The sequence below is a fragment of the Oncorhynchus tshawytscha genome, linkage group LG11 (genome assembly GCF_018296145.1).
Source record: "Oncorhynchus tshawytscha isolate Ot180627B linkage group LG11, Otsh_v2.0, whole genome shotgun sequence".
Classification (NCBI taxonomy): Eukaryota; Metazoa; Chordata; class Actinopteri; order Salmoniformes; family Salmonidae; genus Oncorhynchus; species Oncorhynchus tshawytscha.
The window spans coordinates 53,097,012-53,117,226 of NC_056439.1; the positions used below are offsets into that span (position 1 = coordinate 53,097,012).

The window sequence follows — 20,215 nt, forward strand, 5'->3', positions numbered from 1 at the left end:
ATCCATTACGTACACCACTTTTAACTTATATAGATTTACTGGAGAAAAGCGTTACCTAGTCATTTAAAACGGACAAATGTAAAACATACAGTGAATACATAAACATGGATTCATAATAGTGATTATTCAATGTAAAACACAATACTTCTAATAAAATGTGTCAAAATCACATCTGGTCCAAAAGTGCAAAAGCATCCCTACCAACTGGCACAGCATCCCTACGACAACTCAACTGGCACAGCCACTTCGTATTTAGCTGAGGTATATGTCCAAACCAAACAGTGTACACATTAGTAGAATAATAATAACAGTCTGCACCTAAAACGGGTAGCCTAGTGGTTAGAGTGTAGAGGAGGTAGGGTAGCCTAGTGGTTAGAGTGTAGAGGAGGTAGGGTAGCCTAGTGGTTAGAGTGTAGAGGAGGCAGGGTAGCCTAGTGGTTAGAGTGTAGAGGAGGTAGGGTAGCCTAGTGGTTAGAGTGTAGAGGAGGTAGGGTAGCCTAGTGGTTAGAGTGTAGAGGAGGTAGGGTAGCCTAGTGGTTAGAGTGTAGAGGAGGTAGGGTAGCCTAGTGGTTAGAGTGTAGAGGAGGCAGGGTAGCCTAGTGGTTAGAGTGTAGAGGAGGTAGGGTAGCCTAGTGGTTAGAGTGTAGAGGTGGTAGGGTAGCCTAGTGGTTAGAGTGTAGAGGAGGTAGGGTAGCCTAGTGGTTAGAGTGTAGAGGAGGTAGGGTAGCCTAGTGGTTAGAGTGTAGAGGAGGTAGGGTAGCCTAGTGGTTAGAGTGTAGAGGAGGTAGGTAGCCTAGTGGTTAGAGTGGAGGGGCGGCAGGGTAGCCTAGTGGTTAGAGTGTAGAGGAGGTAGGGTAGCCTAGCGGTTAGAGTGTAGAGGAGGTAGGGTAGCTTAGTGGTTAGAGTGTAGAGGAGGTAGGGTAGCCTAGTGGTTAGAGTGTAGAGGAGGTAGGGTAGCCTAGTGGTTAGAGTGTAGAGGAGGTAGGGTAGCCTAGTGGTTAGAGTGTAGAGGAGGTAGGGTAGCCTAGTGGTTAGAGTGTAGAGGAGGTAGGGTAGCCTAGTGGTTAGAGTGTAGAGGAGGTAGGGTAGCCTAGTGGTTAGAGTGTAGAGGCGGCAGGGTAGCCTAGTGGTTAGAGTGTAGAGGAGGTAGGGTAGCCTAGTGGTTAGAGTGTTGGACTAGCAACTGTAAAGATTGCAAGTTCATACCCCCGAGCTGACAAGGTACAAATCTATCGTTCTGCCCCTGAACAGGCAGTTAAACCACTGTTCCTAGGCCGTCATTGAAAATAATAATTTGTTCTTAACTGACTTGCCTGGTTAAATAAAGTGTATGGCACACTGCTGATCACTATGTCTATGGCATACTGCTGATCACTATGTCTATGGCATACCGCTGATCACTATGTCTATGGCACACTGCTGATCACTATGTCTATGGCACACTGCTGATCACTATGTCTATGGCATACCGCTGATCACTATGTCTATGGCACACTGCTGATCACTATGTCTATGGCACACTGCTGATCACGGTCAAATACAGTCAACATTTCCCTAGTGGAGCTAGGGAGGCTGTCTTTCCAAAGGCCAGGGAGACCAGCTGATCACATCAATTACAGTTGACATTTTAGATGAGAGCTTTCTATAGCCTGGGTACCAGTCTGTTTGTGTGACTATTTTGTGTGATTCCTTGTCCTGCCAAACAGATGATATGATAGCAAAGATCTGGGCCCAGGCTAAGTTTTTCAAGTCATCTTAGTAAATAAGGCGTATAAAGCCTTTAATTGGGGCTTATTGGTTATTACAAGTTCAGTCATGGTTGAAGTTTGACTGTCTGTTGAACAGGTTGCCATACAGCACCACACACACAGAAGGCTTTCCAACTACTGCATCAGTGTGTGTAGGTAAAGTCTTTTAGAATTCAGGAATGCCAAGTGGTCACATGTTGAAAGTTCTTAGTCTTCTAGAAGCTGTGTGTTCTAGAAGCTGTGTGTTCTAGAAGCTGTGTGTTCTAGAAGCTGTGTGTTCTAGAGCCGGAGCTGTTCCGTGTCCTCTTTAAGCGTTTGTGACTCCTGGGTGATGGGACCTCCCTCACGGGTCTGCCCTAGGGCGGATGCGATGACGTCCACCGCCATGGAAGCAGTGCTCTCCACCGCCTCACGACTCGCCCCCAGGTCTGGGTTGACCTCAACAAGGTCCATCACTGACAACAACCCTGGAGATTAAACACAAGTACAATCTATTAGTTTCAGTTCCTTTGGTAGAACGTTGCAGACAGAAATTTTACTTCAAACAAAGAAACTGGACGTCAAACAATGTTTCAGATCGAAATGTTACTTCATAGACAACGTTTATATTCTCATCGTACCATAAGTATAAATATAATAAAGGTTACGTACCCACTATTCTCATCCTACCAAGAGTCGGCCATAACTTAGAGGAACTAAAACAAACATTCAAAACTCCCTGCACACAGAACACCCAGCTGGTGATATAACCGAGTAGAACAATCCTTCTACACCAGACTGACAACATTACCTACATCCTTCATTCCTACTTGAAGAAACTTCTCCAAGTTTAACGACAGACCTTCCCTCCTTATTTCTTCTGAATATGTTCGTGTGACAGTTTCTTTGTTTGAAGGCAAATTTCTGATCATTATCCATGTATTTCAGTATCTATGTGTAACAGTAGAGACTTTACGTCCGTCCCCTCGCCCCGACCTGGGCGCGAACCAGGGACGCTCTGCACACGTCAACAGTCACCCTCGAAGCATCATTACCCATCGCTCCACAAAAGCTGCGGCCCTACTTCAAGGTCTCAGAGCGAGTGACGTCACCGATTGAAACACCGCTAACTAGCTAGCAATTTCACATCGGCTATGTATGGCCATGTGAATATATATATTTTTTAAACTCCCTCTTCTCAAAACAGAATAATTATAGCCCTAACATACCTGTGTTGTGGATCTCCTCTGTGATCCAGATTCCTTCTCTGTAAGTCAGACCTCCGTTCACTGGTGTTCCTGTGGCTGGGGCCAAAGACGGGTCCATCGCATCAATGTCAAAACTCAGATGGATCGGCCGCTGCTTCCTGTTGGACAAGAGAAGAAGAAAATGGGTTGAGAATACAGTTCGGCGAATCAACTTTCAACTCAAATTCAACTGTCAACTGAATGCATCCAAATTGTCAACTAAATACATCCAAGCTATCGACCACAATGGCTAAATACATCCAAGCTATCGACCACAATGACTAAATACATCCAAGCTATCGACCACAATGACTAAATACATCCAAGCTATCGACCACAATGGTATGGTGTAATTCAATGACCTTGACAAGAGGTGGTCGAAAGTGACTTCCATGACTCTCTGGATGCCGAGCCTGTCGATGTCTCTCATTGTGAAGTACTGGACACCCAAGTCCTTCAGGATGTCGCTGTGAGGAGAAAGGAGAGTAGAATGTCATTAGTATCATGTCTGGAAGTATATTTGGATGTCAATTTTGTGTACAATTTTTTTTTTTTTTCAAACAAGTCAATTCATATTTGAGTCAGTTAGCAGACAATCTTATCCAGATCAATAGAATACAGAAACACAAAGACGAAACCAAGACTGTGGTATGACTGGTATGTGGTTGTCCCACCTAGCTACCTTAAGTTGAATGCACTGTGAATCACTCTGGATAAGAGTATCTGCTAATGACTAAAATGTAATGGAAGTGTAAACTACTGCTACAATACACTAGAGATATAAGTTTGTTTGTTTATTTGCATTGTTTGTAACTTATTGTTTTTTAAAACTTATTTTGTACATAATTTTGCCACTACCGTCTCTTATGACCGAAAATAACTTCTAGACATCAGGACTGCGATTACTCAGCATGGACTAGCAGAATCATTTTTTGCCTTTAATGAGTCTGACGAGCCCGACGCAAATGATATACCGCTTTCTCAGGAACAGGCCAAGATCCCCGTGATTTGCGTGAAGAGGAGAAAGAGAAAAAGGCTGCCATCTGAGAATTCCTAGGCGATTGAATAAACCTCCACTTCCTTCCGTTTTGCTAGCAAACGTTCAATCTTTGGAGAATAAAATAGATGACCTACGCGGAAGATTAAATTACCAACGGGACATTCAAAACTGTAATATCTTATGCTTCCCGGAGTCGTTGCTGAACGACGACACTATCAACATACAGCTGGCTGGTTATACGCTGTACCGGCTGGATAGAACAGCGGCGTCTGGTAAGACAAGGGGAGGCGACGGACTATGTATTTTTGTAAATAACAGCTGGTGCACCATATCTAAGGAAGTCTCGAGCTATTGCTCGCCTGAGGTAGAGTTTCTCATGATAAGCTTTAGTGTGGTCTATCTACCTAGAGAGAGTTTTCATCTGTGTTTTTTGTAGCTGTCTACATACCACCACAGACTGAGGTTGGCACTAAGACAGCATTGAATGAGCTGTATTCCGCCATAAGCAAACAAGAAAACGCCCATCCAGAGGTGGAAAACCATCATTGGTTGTAGATACAGCTCAATGAATTAACTGTAAACATCAACTCTGTAACCCATTAAAGTTACAACACCGCAGGGCCAGACGGATTACCAGGACGTGTGCTCCGGGCATGTGCTGACCAACTGGCAGGTGTCTTCACTGACATTTTCAACATGTCCCTGATTGAGTCTGTAATACCAACATGTTTCAAGCAGACCACCATAGTCCCTGTGCCCAAGAACACAAAGGTAACCTGTCTAAATGACTACAGACCTGTAGAACTCACATCCATTGCCATGAAGTGCTTTGAAAGGCTGGTAATGGCTCACATCAACACCATTATCCCAGAAACCCTAGACCCACTCCATTTTGCATACCGCCCTAACAGATCCACAGATGATGCAATCTCTACTGCACCATCCTTCCCCACCTGGACAAAAGGAACACCTATGTCAGAATGCTATTCATTGACTACAGCTCAGCGTTCAACACCATAGTGCCCTCAAAGCTCATCAATAAGCTAAAGACCCTGGGACTAAACACCTCCCTCTACAACTGGATCCTGGACTTCCTGACGGGCCGCCCCCAGGTGGTAAGGGTAGGTAACAACACAACACAACCGCCACGCTGATCCTCAACACAGGGGAACCCTCAGGGGTGCGTGCTCAGTCCCCTCCTGTACTCCCTGTTCACTCATGACTGCACAGCCAGGCACGACTCCAACACCATCATTAAGTTTGCAGATGACACAACACAACAGTCCTCAGATCCTCAAAAGGTTCTACAGCTGCACCATTGAGAGCATCCTGACAGGTTGACTATTTTCCCCCCTATTTTACACCACTCTCTGTTGTTATCATCTATGCAGTCACTTTAATAACTCTACCTACATGTACATATTACCTCAACTAACCGGTGCCTCCACACATTGACTCTGTACCAGTACCCCTGTTTATAGTCTCCACATTGACTCTGTACCGGTACCCCCTGTATATAGCCTCCACATTGACTCTGTACCAGTACCCCTGTATATAGCCTCCACATTGACTCTGTACCGGTACCCCCCGTATATAGCCTCCACATTGACTCTGTACCGGTACCCCCTGTATATAGCCTCCACATTGACTCTGTACCGTAACACCCTGTATATAGCCTCCACATTGACTCTGTACCGTAACACCCTGTATATAGCCTCCACATTGACTCTGTACCGGTACCCCCTGTATATAGCCTCCACATTGACTCTGTACCGGTACCCCTGTATATAGCCTCCACATTGACTCTGTACCGGTACCCCCTGTATATAGCCTCCACATTGACTCTGTACCGGTACCCCCTGTATATAGCCTCCACATTGACTCTGTACCGGTACCCCCAGTACCCCCTGTATATAGCCTCCACATTGACTCTGTACCGGTACCCCCTGTATATAGCCTCCACATTGACTCTGTACCGGTACCCCCTGTATATAGTCTCGCTATTGTTATTTTACTGCTCCTCTAATTACTTGTTACTTTTATCTCTTATTCTTGTCCATATTTTTTTTAAATGCATTTGTTGGTTAGGGGCTTTTCAGTAAGCATTTCACTGTACGTTCTACACCTGTTGTACTCAGCTACTACTACTATACTACTATACTACTACTTAAACCAAGGGTTTTAACTGTGTGTTATAATCCAGATTATTGTACTTAGTAGTGTACAGAGAAGTGTACTTACTACTCTCCCGGGTCTACGTCTCTTAGGCCAATGTAGACCAGGTCTTTAGCCGACAGGAAGGGCTTCACCCAGGAGAAGCCTGGGAGCTCTGGCATCTACAGACAACAATAACAAGAGGTGAGTATCAGGGCAGAGGAGTTTTACTGTCGTAAAGTGTAGCCTTGTTGTAGTGAGAATATAGACTGCTCTCAGAACATGACATGCCAATAGGAGTAGGTTATACAGCACAAACAGATCTGGGAACAGGCTTGTCCTGAGACATGGTTGTAGACTCCTATGGTATCTAAAAGAAGGTTATACAGCACAAACAGATCTGGGAACAGGCTTGTCCTGAGACATGGTTGTAGACTCCTATGGTATCTAAAAGAAGGTTATGCAGCACGAACAGATCTGGGACCAGGCAGATAGATATAATAGTCTACAGGCATGTCTCAGCGGAAGAACTAGGCTAGTGAGAATGCCCCAAGGCCCCGTTCTCTGACCTTGTTCTGCAGCTCTTTGAGCATGAAGGCCACCGACTGTCCGTGGAGGTTGCCTGAGGGAGAGGTGAAGGGCGTGTTTATGTCAGCGTGGGCGTCGACCCAGATCAGACACAGGTCAGGACGCTGCTTGGCATGGCCTTCCACTGAACCAATGGCCAGGCTGCGAGGAGAGAGATCAGGAAGTGAGTTAGTATCCAATCACCATTATTCCCTGGGAACAATGACCTATCATAAAGAAGCTGGTTACCCAGGTTACTCTCGCTGTGTCTAGGGTCCTAAGCCTAATACTTCATTTCCTAACACTGTCAACGTTGACAGTTCTATAAGTCGCTGTTGGTAAAATAACCACAGTGTTCTTCGAGAACATAAAGGGTTGTTGTTGTGGTATGTACCTGTGGTCTCCTCCCAGCATGATGGTAGTGTGTCCGGCTCCCACAGCGTTGCTGACGGCCCCTGACAGCAGTTTGTTAGCTCTGCCCACAGTGCGAGGGAAGGGGACGTGCATGTAGGGCTCGTCCTTCTCCAGATGCTGGAAGCTCAGGTCTCCAAAGTCATGCACTGGGTAATCTGCACAATGAAATCAAATAAATGTCATGCACTGGGTAATCTGCACAATGAAATCAAATAACTGTCATGCACTGCATGAGGAAATTAAAAGGTATTTTTTACATTCATTATTGTTAAAAAAAATAAAAACTGGATTAATTTATTAACAGCAAATGGAGGAATTTTGTTCATGGCTAAGTGCATAACTGATGGATTCCTGAGACCTAGAAGGATCTAGATCCCAGATGGAGAAACAGCCTTGGCTTTTCTGGATTTGTTGGATGGAAGCTGCTTCTAGAGCTTGTTGTGTTGAAGGGATGTGAGTTTGTGGCCCAGACGGTTGTGGCAGTATTTTCACTGTCACATTAAGCTACACACACACACACAGTCGAAGGTTTTTCAACCACTCCACAAATGTCTTGTTAACAAACTATAGTTTTGGTAAGTCGGTTAGGACATCTACTTTGTGCACGACACAAGTCATTTTTCCTACACTTGTTTACAGACAGATTATTTCAATTCCAGTGGGTCAGAAGTTTACATACACTAAGTTGACTGTGCCTTAAAACAGCTTGGAAAATTCCAGAAAATTATGTCATGGCTTTAGAAGCTTCTGGCTAATTGACATCATTTGAGTCAACTGGAGGTGTACCTGTGGATGTATTTAAAGGCCTACCTTCCAACTCAGTGCCTCTTTGCTTGACATCATGGGGAAATCAAAATAAATCAGCCAAGACCTCAGAAAAAAAATGTAGACCTCCACAAGTCTGGTTCCTACTTCGGAGCAATTTCTAAACGCCTGAAGGTACAACATTCATCTGTACAAACAATAGTACGCAAGTATAAACACCATGGGACCACGCAGCCATCATACCGCTCAGGAAGGAGACGCGTTCTGTCTCCTAGAGATGAACGTACTTTGGTGTGAAAAGTGCAAATCCATCCCAGAACAACAGCAAAGGACCTTGTGAAGATGCTGGAGGAAACGGGTACAAAAGTATCTATATCCACAGTAAAATGAGTCCTATATCGACATAACCTGAAAGGCCGCTCAGCAAGGAAGAAGCCTCTGCTCCAAAACCGCCATAAAAAAGCCAGACTACGGTTTGGGACAAAGATCGTACTTTTTGGAGAAATGTCCTCTGGTCTGATGAAACAGAAATAGAACTGTTTGCCCATAATGACCATCGTTATGTTTGGAGGAAAAAGGTGGAGGCTTGCAAGCCGAAGAACACCATCCCAACCGTGAAGCACGGGGGTGGCAGCATCATGTTGTGGGGGTGCTTTGCTGCAGGAGGGTCTGGTGCACTTCACAAAATAGATGGCATCATGAGGCGGAAAATTATGTGGATACATTGAAGCAACATCTCAAGACATCAGTCCGGAAGTTAAAGCTTGGTCGCAAATGGGTCTTCCAAATGGACAATGACCCCGAGCATACTTCCAAAGTTGTGGTAAAATGGCTTAAGGACAACAAAGTCAAGGTATTGGAGTGGCCATCACAAAGCCCTGACCTCAATCTTATAGAAAATGTGTGGGCAGAACTGAAAAAGCGTGTGTGAGCAAGGAGGCCTACAAACCCGACTCAGTTACACCAGCTCTGTCAGGAGGAATGGGCCAAAAATCACCCAACTTATTGTGGGAAACTTGTGGAAGGCTACCCCAAATGTTTGACCCAAGTTAAACAATTTAAAGGCAATGCTACCAAATACTAATTGAGTGTATGTAAACTTCTGACCCACTGGGAATGTGATGAAAGAAATAAATAAATAATTCTCTCTACTATATTATTCTGACATTTCACATTCTTAAAATAAATTGGTGATCCTAACTGACCTAAGACAGGCAATTAATTTTTACTCGGATTAAATGTCAGGAATTGTGAAAAACGGAGATTAAATGTACTTGGCTAAGGTGTATGTAAACTTCCGACTTCAACTGTATATTTTTTTAAACCTTTATTTAACTAGGCAAGTCAGTTAAGAACAAATTCTTATTTACAATGACAGCCTAGGAACAGTGGGTTAACTGCCTTGCTCAGGGGAAGAATGATAGATTTTTACCTTGTCAGCTCAGGGATTCGATCCAGCAACCAGGGTTACTGGCCCAACGCGTTAACCACTAGGCTACTCGCCACCCCAAAGGGTCTTTCTCCAGGCTCTGATGTCCAACCCCCTCTACCCTTGCTCTCTTTTACACCCCCCTCTCATAGCATCTCTGATTGCCGAGACGGAGTCATTCAAGCTGTCACTGGAACCCCTGTATGTCTGACTGGGCACTACTTTCCACGTGTCCCATTTCCTACGTGTGTCCTCTCAGGTTTCTCCAAGACAAGATCACCTCCTGCTACCACTGCGACGAAATTGAGTTGCAATGCACCCAATCTACTAGTATCGGCACCTCGGACTAATGACTTAAGAGTTGAAGTAAACAAGGGATTTGAAACAACATCTGTGGGTGACAATATTCCACTGGATTGGTGGGTGTAGAGTTACTTTGCTGATCAAGACCAATGTGGTACCTCGTTATGTCTAACACACCCCCATGTTACCATCTTAGACCGCTGGACAGGAATAGCTGAATCCGGTACTCGGGAGGGGGGGTGGGGGGGCATCTCTGTTCATGCAATCATGATCTAATACAGTATGTATTTACACTTGAGGCAACGCCAGTGATATTTGATGCAGTTCAAAGGGATGTTTCTTGAAAAGTGCACAATGACTGAACATCTCAGTCTTCTAGATATTAAAAGGAGGATATCATTTTTAGTCTCATTGTTGCCAAATTAGCATCAGAAAAAAGTTATTTACTTTTCATATTTAATTTTTTTTTTTTTTTTTTAACTTCTCATCTCAGCAGTTTAAGTCCACTTTTTCAAACAACTGAAATATATTACAAACCAAGTGAATGATTTTACAAGAGATCATGAGTCATATCAACAAGGCACGTGCTTGGACACAGCAGGAGATGAGCAAAGCATTGATCTCAAAGATTGACTAAAGGCCTTTAGTCAGAGTAAACGGAACATTTTTCTTCCCAATGAGCTGCAAGTTACAACAGAGGTCACAAATACTTATAAATGTACCAGTAGTCTGGGCTCATATAAAACTAAAAATAAAAGCACTTAAATGCCATAAAATCCCCTTGGATTCGTGTATTTAAAAATGTTGGTGTTTCTTATGGGGTTTGATGTCTTGTTAAAAGTATGCCAGTGGTTCACATCCGACAACAGAGAGAGAAAAAAAAACACCATCTAAAGATAGGCTTCTCATATTACACCACAGACCGTCCCTGGGAATGGTTGACTGGGTGGGACGGTTGATTGGGTAACTGCCCTCCAAAAAAAAGCACCTTGTCGTGCCATGAGTGCATGCTGTTGATCTGTCCCACCGCTGAGTGCTCAGGGATGAGATGAAGCTAAGATTACAGGAAATGACTTGCACATTCCAGAACTGAACCTGGCGTTCTCTACACTGGAACATTTGTGTCTCACTTGAACGTTTACACTCACTTCATTCAGATGTGTTGTGTGTGCTGAGAACTTGCCATTCTCTGGGACATCATAGGACTCACTATTTATGACCTGACAATAATCCCATTGGTTTAGAAGTGGAATCATCTTGTCTGAGGAAATGAATGAGCCTCTGCTAAGACCCGGTCCTTAGGCAGACAAGTAGCCTCACACATGGACAATGTTCTACGATTTACCAACTAATGCGACCCGTTTTGCTGAGAAAAACTCGTTCTGTGTGGCATCCCTAGCCTAGCCTATGTAGATTATTTTATCTTTTCACAATTAAGATCTGACCCTTTTAATTATTTAATTATTAAGTATTTGGAAGTGTAAGAATATTGTCTGACGCAGTTTATGCGCCTCCTTGCTCAGATTGGTCCACCGTCTGAAACAAGCCCATGGTTTACTCTGGATTTGAACACAGTCTGTATATTACCAAAGACAGCAACGTTACAGTATGCAGTCACGTGGAGCCGGATGGGTGATACAATCTCACTGTTAGGTTTACACAAACTATTTTTTTATTTTCATCTTTCAAGACAGCGATAGGGCCTTCAATTAATCTATTATAGGCGCGAGCGTACAAAGGGAGAGCTGTAGTACTACATGGGAGGAGAGAGTGCGCTTTGTCGGGGAAGGTTCTGTATGTGCGTAAGGCATGACGACAGCAGAGACTTGCCCATTCTTTCTCGCCCATGTGGCCCAATGAAACCGCTCTTTTACCGTTTTATTTACGAGATAATAATAGTTTAAGATTAAAATAAATAAATAAATCTGTTTATATCGCCAGCATTCAAGGTCTAAACAATATCCTAAATATGATTGTTTTCTTTGGCAACATTAGCTTAGACCCATTTATTGTAAAAGACTGATGTAATACATAAAGCTTTTACTTCCCGTAATAGAAGGAAAAGAGGAAGCAACTCTCACATGAACCATTAACCTATTTCAACGTTAGAATACGTTTTATACACAATTATTTTAATCCACCAGTACATTTCTAAGTTTGTTTTATAATTTTAAGATTTTCCATCACTTACCCAGATGTGAAAGTCTCTCGATCAGACCAGCATCTCTGATGGCTTTGGGTCCATTTTCCACCCCTCCCCTTTTCTAAAAGAAAAAACGACAACGTTCAATAATTCTGGTAAACGAAATAGCCTAATCAAATAATCATATTAAATAAATGAATCCTAATAGTATATGAGCTTTTTCCTTACCTGTCCTTTTGAGAATGGTGCTCCTAAAACAGCCACAGAATGCGCTCTGCTCTGACAGGTATTGTTGAGTTGCGTCCGTAGGAGACGACACAGTGGCCCTCTTAAAGTCATGTTTAAATCCTATTTAATTTATCCGTTAACTTCGAAACGATTGATAACAGCCGTTTAACGACCAAGGCTGCGATTCAAAAGGTCTTCCGTAAGATCCCCCTTCTCTCTTATGATGTTGATGCTCTACCGGGGGCTGGTCTTATGCTCCCCTTTGATCTCATTAATATTCATGAGAGGATGCCAAGAGCACGATCAACTGAAATGTGTAACCCTTCATTTGTTTCTAAGCATCACTGGGCCGTATAATTATAATTATAATTATTTATTTTTTTAAACCCAAAATCAGATTATTTTATTTTTGATGGAACCTTTATTTAATTAGGCACGTCAGTTAATTAAGAACAAATTATTATTTACAATGACGGCATACACAGGACAAACCTCATTGGGGAACGTGCGTCAATACCACATGCCACACCTTCGCACAAGCCAATGAGATGAGTCCAATAGATGGGTTTGTTCCGAAGGAGTGTCTTGTGTTTCTGAAACGCACCCAAGATCCCGCAATTTCGCAGGGGCGGAAATTTCCACCAACACAGCAAACTGCGGTTGACAAACATGTTGCTTGACCTCGATGTCTGCTTTCCATAATTGTGAAAAACATATTAGATATCAGTCTGTACCCTCTGTTTACTTGCAGTGGAGTGCGACCGATTGACCATATACCAATTTGCTCTGTCAATAAGCCTGTGGTTTTTTTTTTTTTTTTTTTTGGGGGGCTAGGATAGGCTTATTAAAATAGCAAATAGGTAAATTTTTATTATGCCAAGAGTAAAAGTCAACCATTGTTTCATTTTGTGGAAAACACAATAACTTAGATGAATTGTGTTGTTGTTATTGAAGAACATAATGTAACAGAACGTTGCCCAGCTTCTCTTCACCTAAATACAGTGGTTTGTGTCTGTTCTGTTGACATGTTATGGAGCAAAAACCTGAAAAAACAAACCAAAACGGTGGTACGATAATAAACAGGGGTATTTTGGACCGGTATGTACCCCTGTCGCCCCCAAGTGTTGAAAAATGGTAAACTTTTAAATTTATGTTTCATATCCCAGAATGCATTGCAAAAAAACACAGGTCCTTGTTAGATGCATAACGTAGCTAGCAAGTTAGCTATTGAAAGACCGATCAAATATCGTTCATATAGTAATTTAGACTGACTTATATGAAAACAGATATAATACGTTGATCACAAGAGTACATTGTGTGCACGCCGCCTGTTTTCAGGTATGTTAACACTAAACTATTTTAGTAAATAGTCCATAACGTTAGCTAGCTAGCTAACTTGCGTGGTAGCGGTGGTATCTACCAGCCAGCAGGGAATGTGACATCAATGTTGTTGCATTGATTAGCTAACCAGCCAGTATATATAATTTAACCTATGTGGAATGTTTAAATTGCATGGCTTTAAATTGCATGGCTTTTTTAAAATTTATTTTTAGGTTGTGTAGGCTAACCAAATATCTAAGGATAGCAGTAACCTAAGCTAACCGGTATAGCCAGCCTAGCTAGTTTATCCCCGCAGGCCAGAATCTATCCATTGGTACCCCCATGGTAGTCCCTAAACCTGTGCGTCTCTTCTTGTTCCCCCAGGTCACTCCACCTCCCAAGATGTCGTACCCCCCTCACCTGAACCGCCTCCCCCAGTTGCCCCCCGGGATTCGCCCTCCCCACTTCGCAGGGTTCCCCCAGGGAGTCCCAGCAGGTGGGTTAAAGTCTAGTAGAGCTGGGCAATATGGACAAATATCCATATCGCAAAAAATAGCCTCAATTGATGCGATAACGAACGTTTATAACATTAATGTGCACCACCGTAAAAAAAAAAAAGATATTTCAAACAATTAGTTTGTTGTAGTCATTTATTTTACCTTTATTTAACTAGGCAAGTCAGTTAAGAACAAATTCTTATTTTTCAATGACGGCCTAGGAACAGTGTCCCATTAACAATCACCCATATTAGCAAACATATTTCATTAAATATCAGAACATTCTTCGTCCACTTTAAGGGATATTGATATTCAGCTCTACCGAGTGGAGAGTTTGAAGGTGATAGATTATGATGATGTCTCTCGGTTTTCTTCCAGGTACGCCCATGATTCCAGTCCACATGGGGATAATGACCTCTGCACCTACGGTGATCTTGAACTGTTATTAACACACACACACACACACACACAGGTATACGTTCATCACACTGGCTGGTGGACAACTCTATTTCCTAATGTGTATTGTGTTGTATTGCAGGTCCTGGTTCCTACCACAGTGTCTATGGTCCAGAAGCCTCCTGCTCAGAGGAAAGAGCTGAACCCAGTCAGAGCCAAGGAGAACCAGGAGGGGGGCAGTGGTCCCACCACTACAGTGTTTGTAGGGAACATCTCCGAGAAGGCTTCAGACATGCTGGTCAGACAGCTGCTAGCGGTAAAGCAAGTCTGGGATTGGAAACACGGGTTGGAATTTTATATAGAAATACTTTTATTCAGTTTAACCAAGTCACACGGAGGGGGGTATGGAGATCACACAGAGGGGGTATGGAGATCACACAGAGGGGGGGTATGGAGATCACACGGAGGGGGTATGGAGATCACACAGAGGGGGTATGGAGATCACACAGAGGGGGTATGGAGATCACACGGAGGGGGTATGGAGATCACACGGAGGGGGTATGGAGATCACACGGAGGGGGTATGGAGATCACACAGAGGGGGTATGGAGATCACACAGAGGGGGTATGGAGATCACACAGGGGGGTATGGAGATCACACAGAGGGGGTATGGAGATCACACAGGGGGGTATGGAGATCACACAGAGGGGGGGGGTATGGAGATCACACCGAGGGGGTATGGAGATCACACAGAGGGGGGTTAAAGTTCTCAGTCACTGTGGCGGATTTCCGTCATATGGATTCTGGAGAGGTCAATACAGAAGCATGTCTGTTCTACTAAATATATTCCCGAATAAATATATTCCCTTTATTAAATATATTCCTGAATAAATATATTCCCTTTATTAAATATATTCCTGAAATAAATATATTCCCTTTATTAAATATATTCTTGAATAAATATATTCCCTTTATTAAATATATTCCTGAATAAATATATTCCCTTTATTAAATATATTCCTGAAATAAATATATTCCCTTTATTAAATATATTCTTGAATAAATATATTCCCTTTATTAAATATATTCCTGAAATAAATATATTCCCTTTATTAAATATATTCCTGAATAAATATATTCCCTTTATTAAATATATTCCTGAAATAAATATATTCCCTTTATTAAATATATTCTTGAATAAATATATTCCCTTTATTAAATATATTCCTGAAATAAATATATTCCCTTTATTAAATATATTCCTGAATAAATATATTCCCTTTATTAAATATATTCCTGAAATAAATATATTCCCTTTATTAAATATATTCCTGAATAAATATATTCCCTTTATTAAATATATTCCTGAAATAAATATATTCCCTTTATTAAATATATTCCTGAATAAATATATTCCCTTTATTAAATATATTCCTGAAATAAATATATTCCCTTTATTAAATATATTCCTGAATAAATATATTTCCTTTATTAAATATATTCCTGAAATAAATATATTCCCTTTATTAAATATATTCCTGAATAAATATATTCCCTTTATTAAATATATTCCCTTTATTAAATATATTCCTGAAATAAATATATTCCCTTTATTAAATATATTCCCTTTATTAAATATATTCCCAAAATGAATATATTCCCTTTATTAAATATATTCCTGAATAAATGTATTCCCTTTATTAAATATATTCCCTAATGTGTTCTCAAATATGACATTTTCTCTGTTACGCTGTGTGCACGGCACTGACATGCATGATTGTTGCTGACACTCCGATGTTCAGATGGAATTAAACCGTCTGTAATGCTTACCACGCGGCGCTCAACTCAGACAGAGGTGTGTAGCCTAATGTAGCCTGTTGGTAAAGTCATTCAAAGCCTCTACTTTATCACTCAGGTCTCAGGATGTACCTTTCCAGTCGAAATGTTTTTGCATGTAATGTTGTTATTAAGAACAAACTCGGACAACCCTATAGAATAGTTGGCCTGTTTACTTAGTCGACTTGTTCAATGCCAGATAAATATTCCTATCGAGGCGCATTGAAGTTGCAAAAGCCAACCCTGTTCCTGGAGAGATACCTACTGTAGGTTTACATCTATCTAATCCAGGGCTCTCCAACCCTGTTCCTGGAGAGATACCTACAGTAGGTTTACATCTATCTAGTCCAGGGCTCCTCAACCCTGTTTCTGGAGAGATACCTACTGTAGGTTTACATCTATCTAATCCAGGGCTCTCCAACCCTGTTCCTGGAGAGATACCTACAGTAGGTTTACATCTATCTAGTCCAGGGCTCCTCAACCCTGTTTCTGGAGAGATACCTACAGTAGGTTGACATCTATCTAGTCCAGGGCTCTCCAACCCTGTTTCTGGAGAGATACCTACTGTAGGTTTACATCTATCTAGTCCAGGGCTCTCCAACCCTGTTCCTGGAGAGATACCTACTGTAGGTTTACATCTATCTAGTCCAGGGCTCTCCAACCTTGTTCCTGGAGAGAGACCCTCCTGTATGTTTTCGGGCCAACCCCAGTTGTTACAAACCTGATTTAATCTTGTCAACCAGCTAATTATTAGAATCAGGTGCACTAGATTAGGGTTGGAGCAAAAACCTACAGAACGGTAGCTCTCCAGGTACAAGATTGCAGAACCCTGGGCTATATTATTTTAATTTAATTTAATCTTTATTTAATTAGGCAAGTTGGTTAAGATCAAATTCTTATTTACAATGACACCCTACACTGGCCAAACCCGGACGACGCTTTGCCAATTGTGCGCAGCCCTATGGGACTCCCGATCACGGCCGGTTGTGATACAGCCTGGATTCTAACCAGGATGTCTGTAGTGGCGCCTCTAGCACTGAGATGCCGTGCCTTAGACCCCTGCGCCACTCGGGAACCCCATATCCATGGTCCAATATTTCAAAATAATTTTTACCAATATGTTATTGGGCTCATTTCTAGAGGTGAAAATGATAGTTTCGATGATGTCGGCATAATAAATAAAATAAATTCATTATAGAGTAGAGAATCCCCCGGAGTCCTTCAGCAAAGGGACTGGAATTGGTGAAACTCACAAAGTGTACAAAATGATCCTCTTTCCCTAAAAACTTGATGGTCATGACTTTCTGACATGAAAGGGCAGGTTAACTTTGGCCCCAGACAATCCATCTGAGATCAATATAAGTTTCAGTCATATTACTGTAAACACATAATGCATCTTCAGGAAAATGACCTTTCTAGTTTGATCCGGTTCTTCTTGCGTTTTATTTTTCCTTTGGGCACTCTTCTTCTGCCTGTTCTTTGGGGTCTGGTCTACATAAAAAAGGGCATATATTAAGTAGAGGTCGACCTCTACTATTAAGTAATGTGATTGAATGATGATGGATCACTCTGACATTGGTGTTTAGTCTCAGATGAGGTCCCCTTCTTTCCACCATCCTGTAGAAATGTGGCCTGGTCCTGAGCTGGAAGAGGGTCCAAGGGGCTTCTGGGAAACTGCAAGGTAAAAACAAAACAGGTACAACACTTCTACTATACTTTCCTTCCTTTCCTTGTTGTGTTTTTAGCGTGTTGTTAGCGTGTTGTTAGCGTGTTGTTAGCGTGTTGTTACCGTGTTGTTAGCGTGTTGTTAGCGTGTTGTTAGCGTGTTGTTAGCGTGTTGTTAGCGTGTTAGCGTGTTACCTCCAAGCCCGTGTTGTTACCGTGTTGTTACCTTCAAGCCCGTGTTGTTACCGTGTTGTTAGCGTGTTGTTACCGCCAAGCCCGTGTTGTTACCGCCAAGCCCGTGTTGTTACCGCCAAGCCCATGTTGTTACCGTGTTGTTACCGCCAAGCCCATGTTGTTACCGTGGGGTTACGGCCACGTCTCTGGAATGTCATGGTTGACCAGCCTCATGATGACTGTTTACATAGTCAGCTTCATGTTATGTTAAGGTGAGGTGATCAAACCAAATTTATTTATATAGCCCTTCTTTCATCAGCTGATATCTCAAAGTGCTGTACAGAAACCCAGCATAAAACCCCAAACAGCAAGCAATGCAAGTGTAGAAGCACGGTGGCTAGGAAAAACTCCCTAGAAAGGCCAAAACCTAGGAAGAAACCTCGAGAGGAACCAGGCTATGAGGGGTGGCCAGTCCTCTTCTGGCTGTGCCGGGTGGAGATTATAACAGAACATGGCCAAGATGTTCAAATGTTCATAAATGACCAGCATGGTCGAATAATAATAAGGCAGGTCAGTTGAAACTGGAACAGCAGCATGGCCAGGTGGACTGGGGACAGCAAGGAGTCAGATGAGACCAGCTTCATGTTATGTTAAGGAGTTGGCTCTAGTTCTGTACAACAGATGGGTTTTCAGAAACAAATGCACTTTTGTTTTTGATCGCTGATGTAAATCACAGTTAATTTATTCAAAATAAGATTTTAAAGAGAACAGAGTTTGTCTTTCTCTGTCAGCTCGGTACTAACTCTTGTCCTGTCTTTTCCCCCACCTGAGCGTTCACTAGTAACCACTCTCTGTTTGTAACGTGAGTGACATCTTCCATGTCTCCTTCTCTCTCTATCCGTCTCCATCTTCCCTTCCCCCTCTCTCTCTTTCACTCTCTCTATCTCCCTCACTCCCTTCCTCTCTCTATCGCGCTCTTCCTCCCTCGCTCCCTTCCTCTCTCTATCTCGCTCTCTATCTCCCTCACTCCCTTCCTCTCTCTATCGCGCTCTTCCTCCCTCACTCCCTTCCTCTCTCTATCGCGCTCTCTATCTCCCTCGCTCCCTTCCTCTCTGTCTGTGTCTCTGTAGCGTTTGGTTTCTGTGAGTACAAGGAGCCAGAGTCCACCCTGCGTTCCCTGCGTCTGCTACATGAGCTGTTGCTGGGAGACAAGAAGCTGCTGGTTAAGGTGGATGCTAAGACCAAGGCCCAGCTTGAAGAATGGAAGGCTAGGAAGAGGAACGCCAACGGGGTGAACACACACACACACACACACACACACAGAACATGGGGTGATCAGTAGACCTATGTCCTGTCTATCATGAGAGGTGATGAAGGACAGACTCAGATTTAATTTAATTTTTAATTTAACCTGTTATTTAACAAGGCAAGTCACTTAAGAACACATTCTTATTTACAATGACGGCCTACCCCCGGACGACGCTGGGCCAATTGTGTGCCGCCCTATGCCGGTTGTGATACAGCCTGGATTTGAACCAGGATGTCTGTAGGGACGTCTCTAGCACTGAGATGGAGTGCATTAGACCGCTGCACCACTCGGGATACAACCTATGATTCCATTTACAGCCAAGGTCAATATCATATCCAAAAAGTCATAATAAGAACCTCCGTCTCCGCTTTCTGTTTCTGTCTCATAGGGAGCCATGTCAGAGGACGGGCTCAAGGAAGAGGAGGAGGAGGAGGAGGAGGATCTTGATGAGGACACAAAGCGCCGTGACCAGATAGTGAAGGGGGCGATCGAGGGGTTGATCCGGGAGTACGGCAGTGAGCTCAACGCCCCTTCTCAGGACGGAGACAACCTGCCCCGCAAGAAGAAGAGAGAGAAGAAAGAGGAGGTAGTAGCGTCCGTTCCCCAGGAGAGAGGAGGTAGTAGTGTCTGTTCCTCTGGAGAGAGGAGGTAGTAGCTTCCGTTCCTCTGGAGAGAGGAGGTAGTAGCTTCCGTTCCTCTGGAGAGAGGAGGTAGTAGCTTCCGTTCCTCTGGAGAGAGGAGGTAGTAGCTTCCGTTCCTCTGGAGAGAGGAGGTAGTAGCTTCCGTTCCTCTGGAGAGAGGAGGTAGTAGCTTCCGTTCCTCTGGAGAGAGGAGGTAGTAGCTTCCGTTCCTCTGGAGAGAGGAGGTAGTAGCGTCCGTTCCTCTGGAGAGAGGAGGTAGTAGCGTCCGTTCCTCTGGAGAGAGGAGGTAGTAGCGTCCGTTCCGCCGGAGAGAGGAGGTAGTAGCGTCCGTTCCGCCGGAGAGAGGAGGTAGTAGCTTCCGTTCCTCTGGAGAGAGGAGGTAGTAGCGTCCGTTCCGCCG

At 43.2% G+C, this 20,215-nt stretch overlaps 2 protein-coding genes and 1 long non-coding RNA gene across 7 annotated transcripts in view; 2 read left to right on the plus strand and 1 right to left on the minus strand.

Annotated features, from left to right (window-relative positions):
- Window positions 1–1,337: 1,337 nt before the first annotated feature.
- Window positions 1,338–12,215, minus strand: LOC112236124 (arginase-2, mitochondrial). Of its 2 annotated transcripts, XM_024404702.2 has the most exons (9): window positions 11,978–12,215; window positions 11,798–11,870; window positions 7,090–7,264; window positions 6,698–6,857; window positions 6,216–6,310; window positions 3,337–3,441; window positions 2,957–3,093; window positions 2,033–2,215; window positions 1,338–2,000 (listed from the first exon to the last, which is right to left on the minus strand). In XM_024404702.2, exons 1-9 carry the CDS (start codon window positions 12,086–12,088, stop codon window positions 1,996–1,998), a joined length of 1,044 nt encoding a protein of 347 aa, XP_024260470.1. In that variant the 5' UTR covers window positions 12,089–12,215; the 3' UTR covers window positions 1,338–1,995. The 2 variants fall into 2 exon arrangements, with proteins under 2 accessions (XP_024260470.1, XP_024260469.1); XM_024404701.2 differs by having other exon boundaries at window positions 1,338–2,215.
- LOC121847755 lies at window positions 6,391–6,597 on the plus strand. Its single transcript, XR_006084660.1, has 2 exons — window positions 6,391–6,431; window positions 6,509–6,597. It is a non-coding gene; the product is annotated as an uncharacterized LOC121847755 (long non-coding RNA).
- A 924-nt stretch (window positions 12,216–13,139) lies between the features above and the next one.
- Window positions 13,140–20,215, plus strand: part of LOC112236123 (RNA-binding protein 25) — a 42,748-nt gene continuing 35,672 nt past the window's right edge. The window contains exons 1-7 of one of the 4 annotated variants that reach the window (XM_042330338.1): window positions 13,140–13,315; window positions 13,682–13,793; window positions 14,173–14,222; window positions 14,333–14,506; window positions 17,650–17,722; window positions 18,996–19,156; window positions 19,563–19,763. In XM_042330338.1, the coding sequence (XP_042186272.1) occupies window positions 13,700–13,793; window positions 14,173–14,222; window positions 14,333–14,506; window positions 17,650–17,722; window positions 18,996–19,156; window positions 19,563–19,763 (753 nt within the window). In that variant the 5' untranslated portion in view covers window positions 13,140–13,315; window positions 13,682–13,699. The remainder of the gene's footprint in view (window positions 13,316–13,681; window positions 13,794–14,172; window positions 14,223–14,332; window positions 14,507–17,649; window positions 17,723–18,995; window positions 19,157–19,562; window positions 19,764–20,215) is intronic. The other 3 variants (XM_042330340.1, XM_042330341.1, XM_042330339.1) reach the window with 3 other exon arrangements.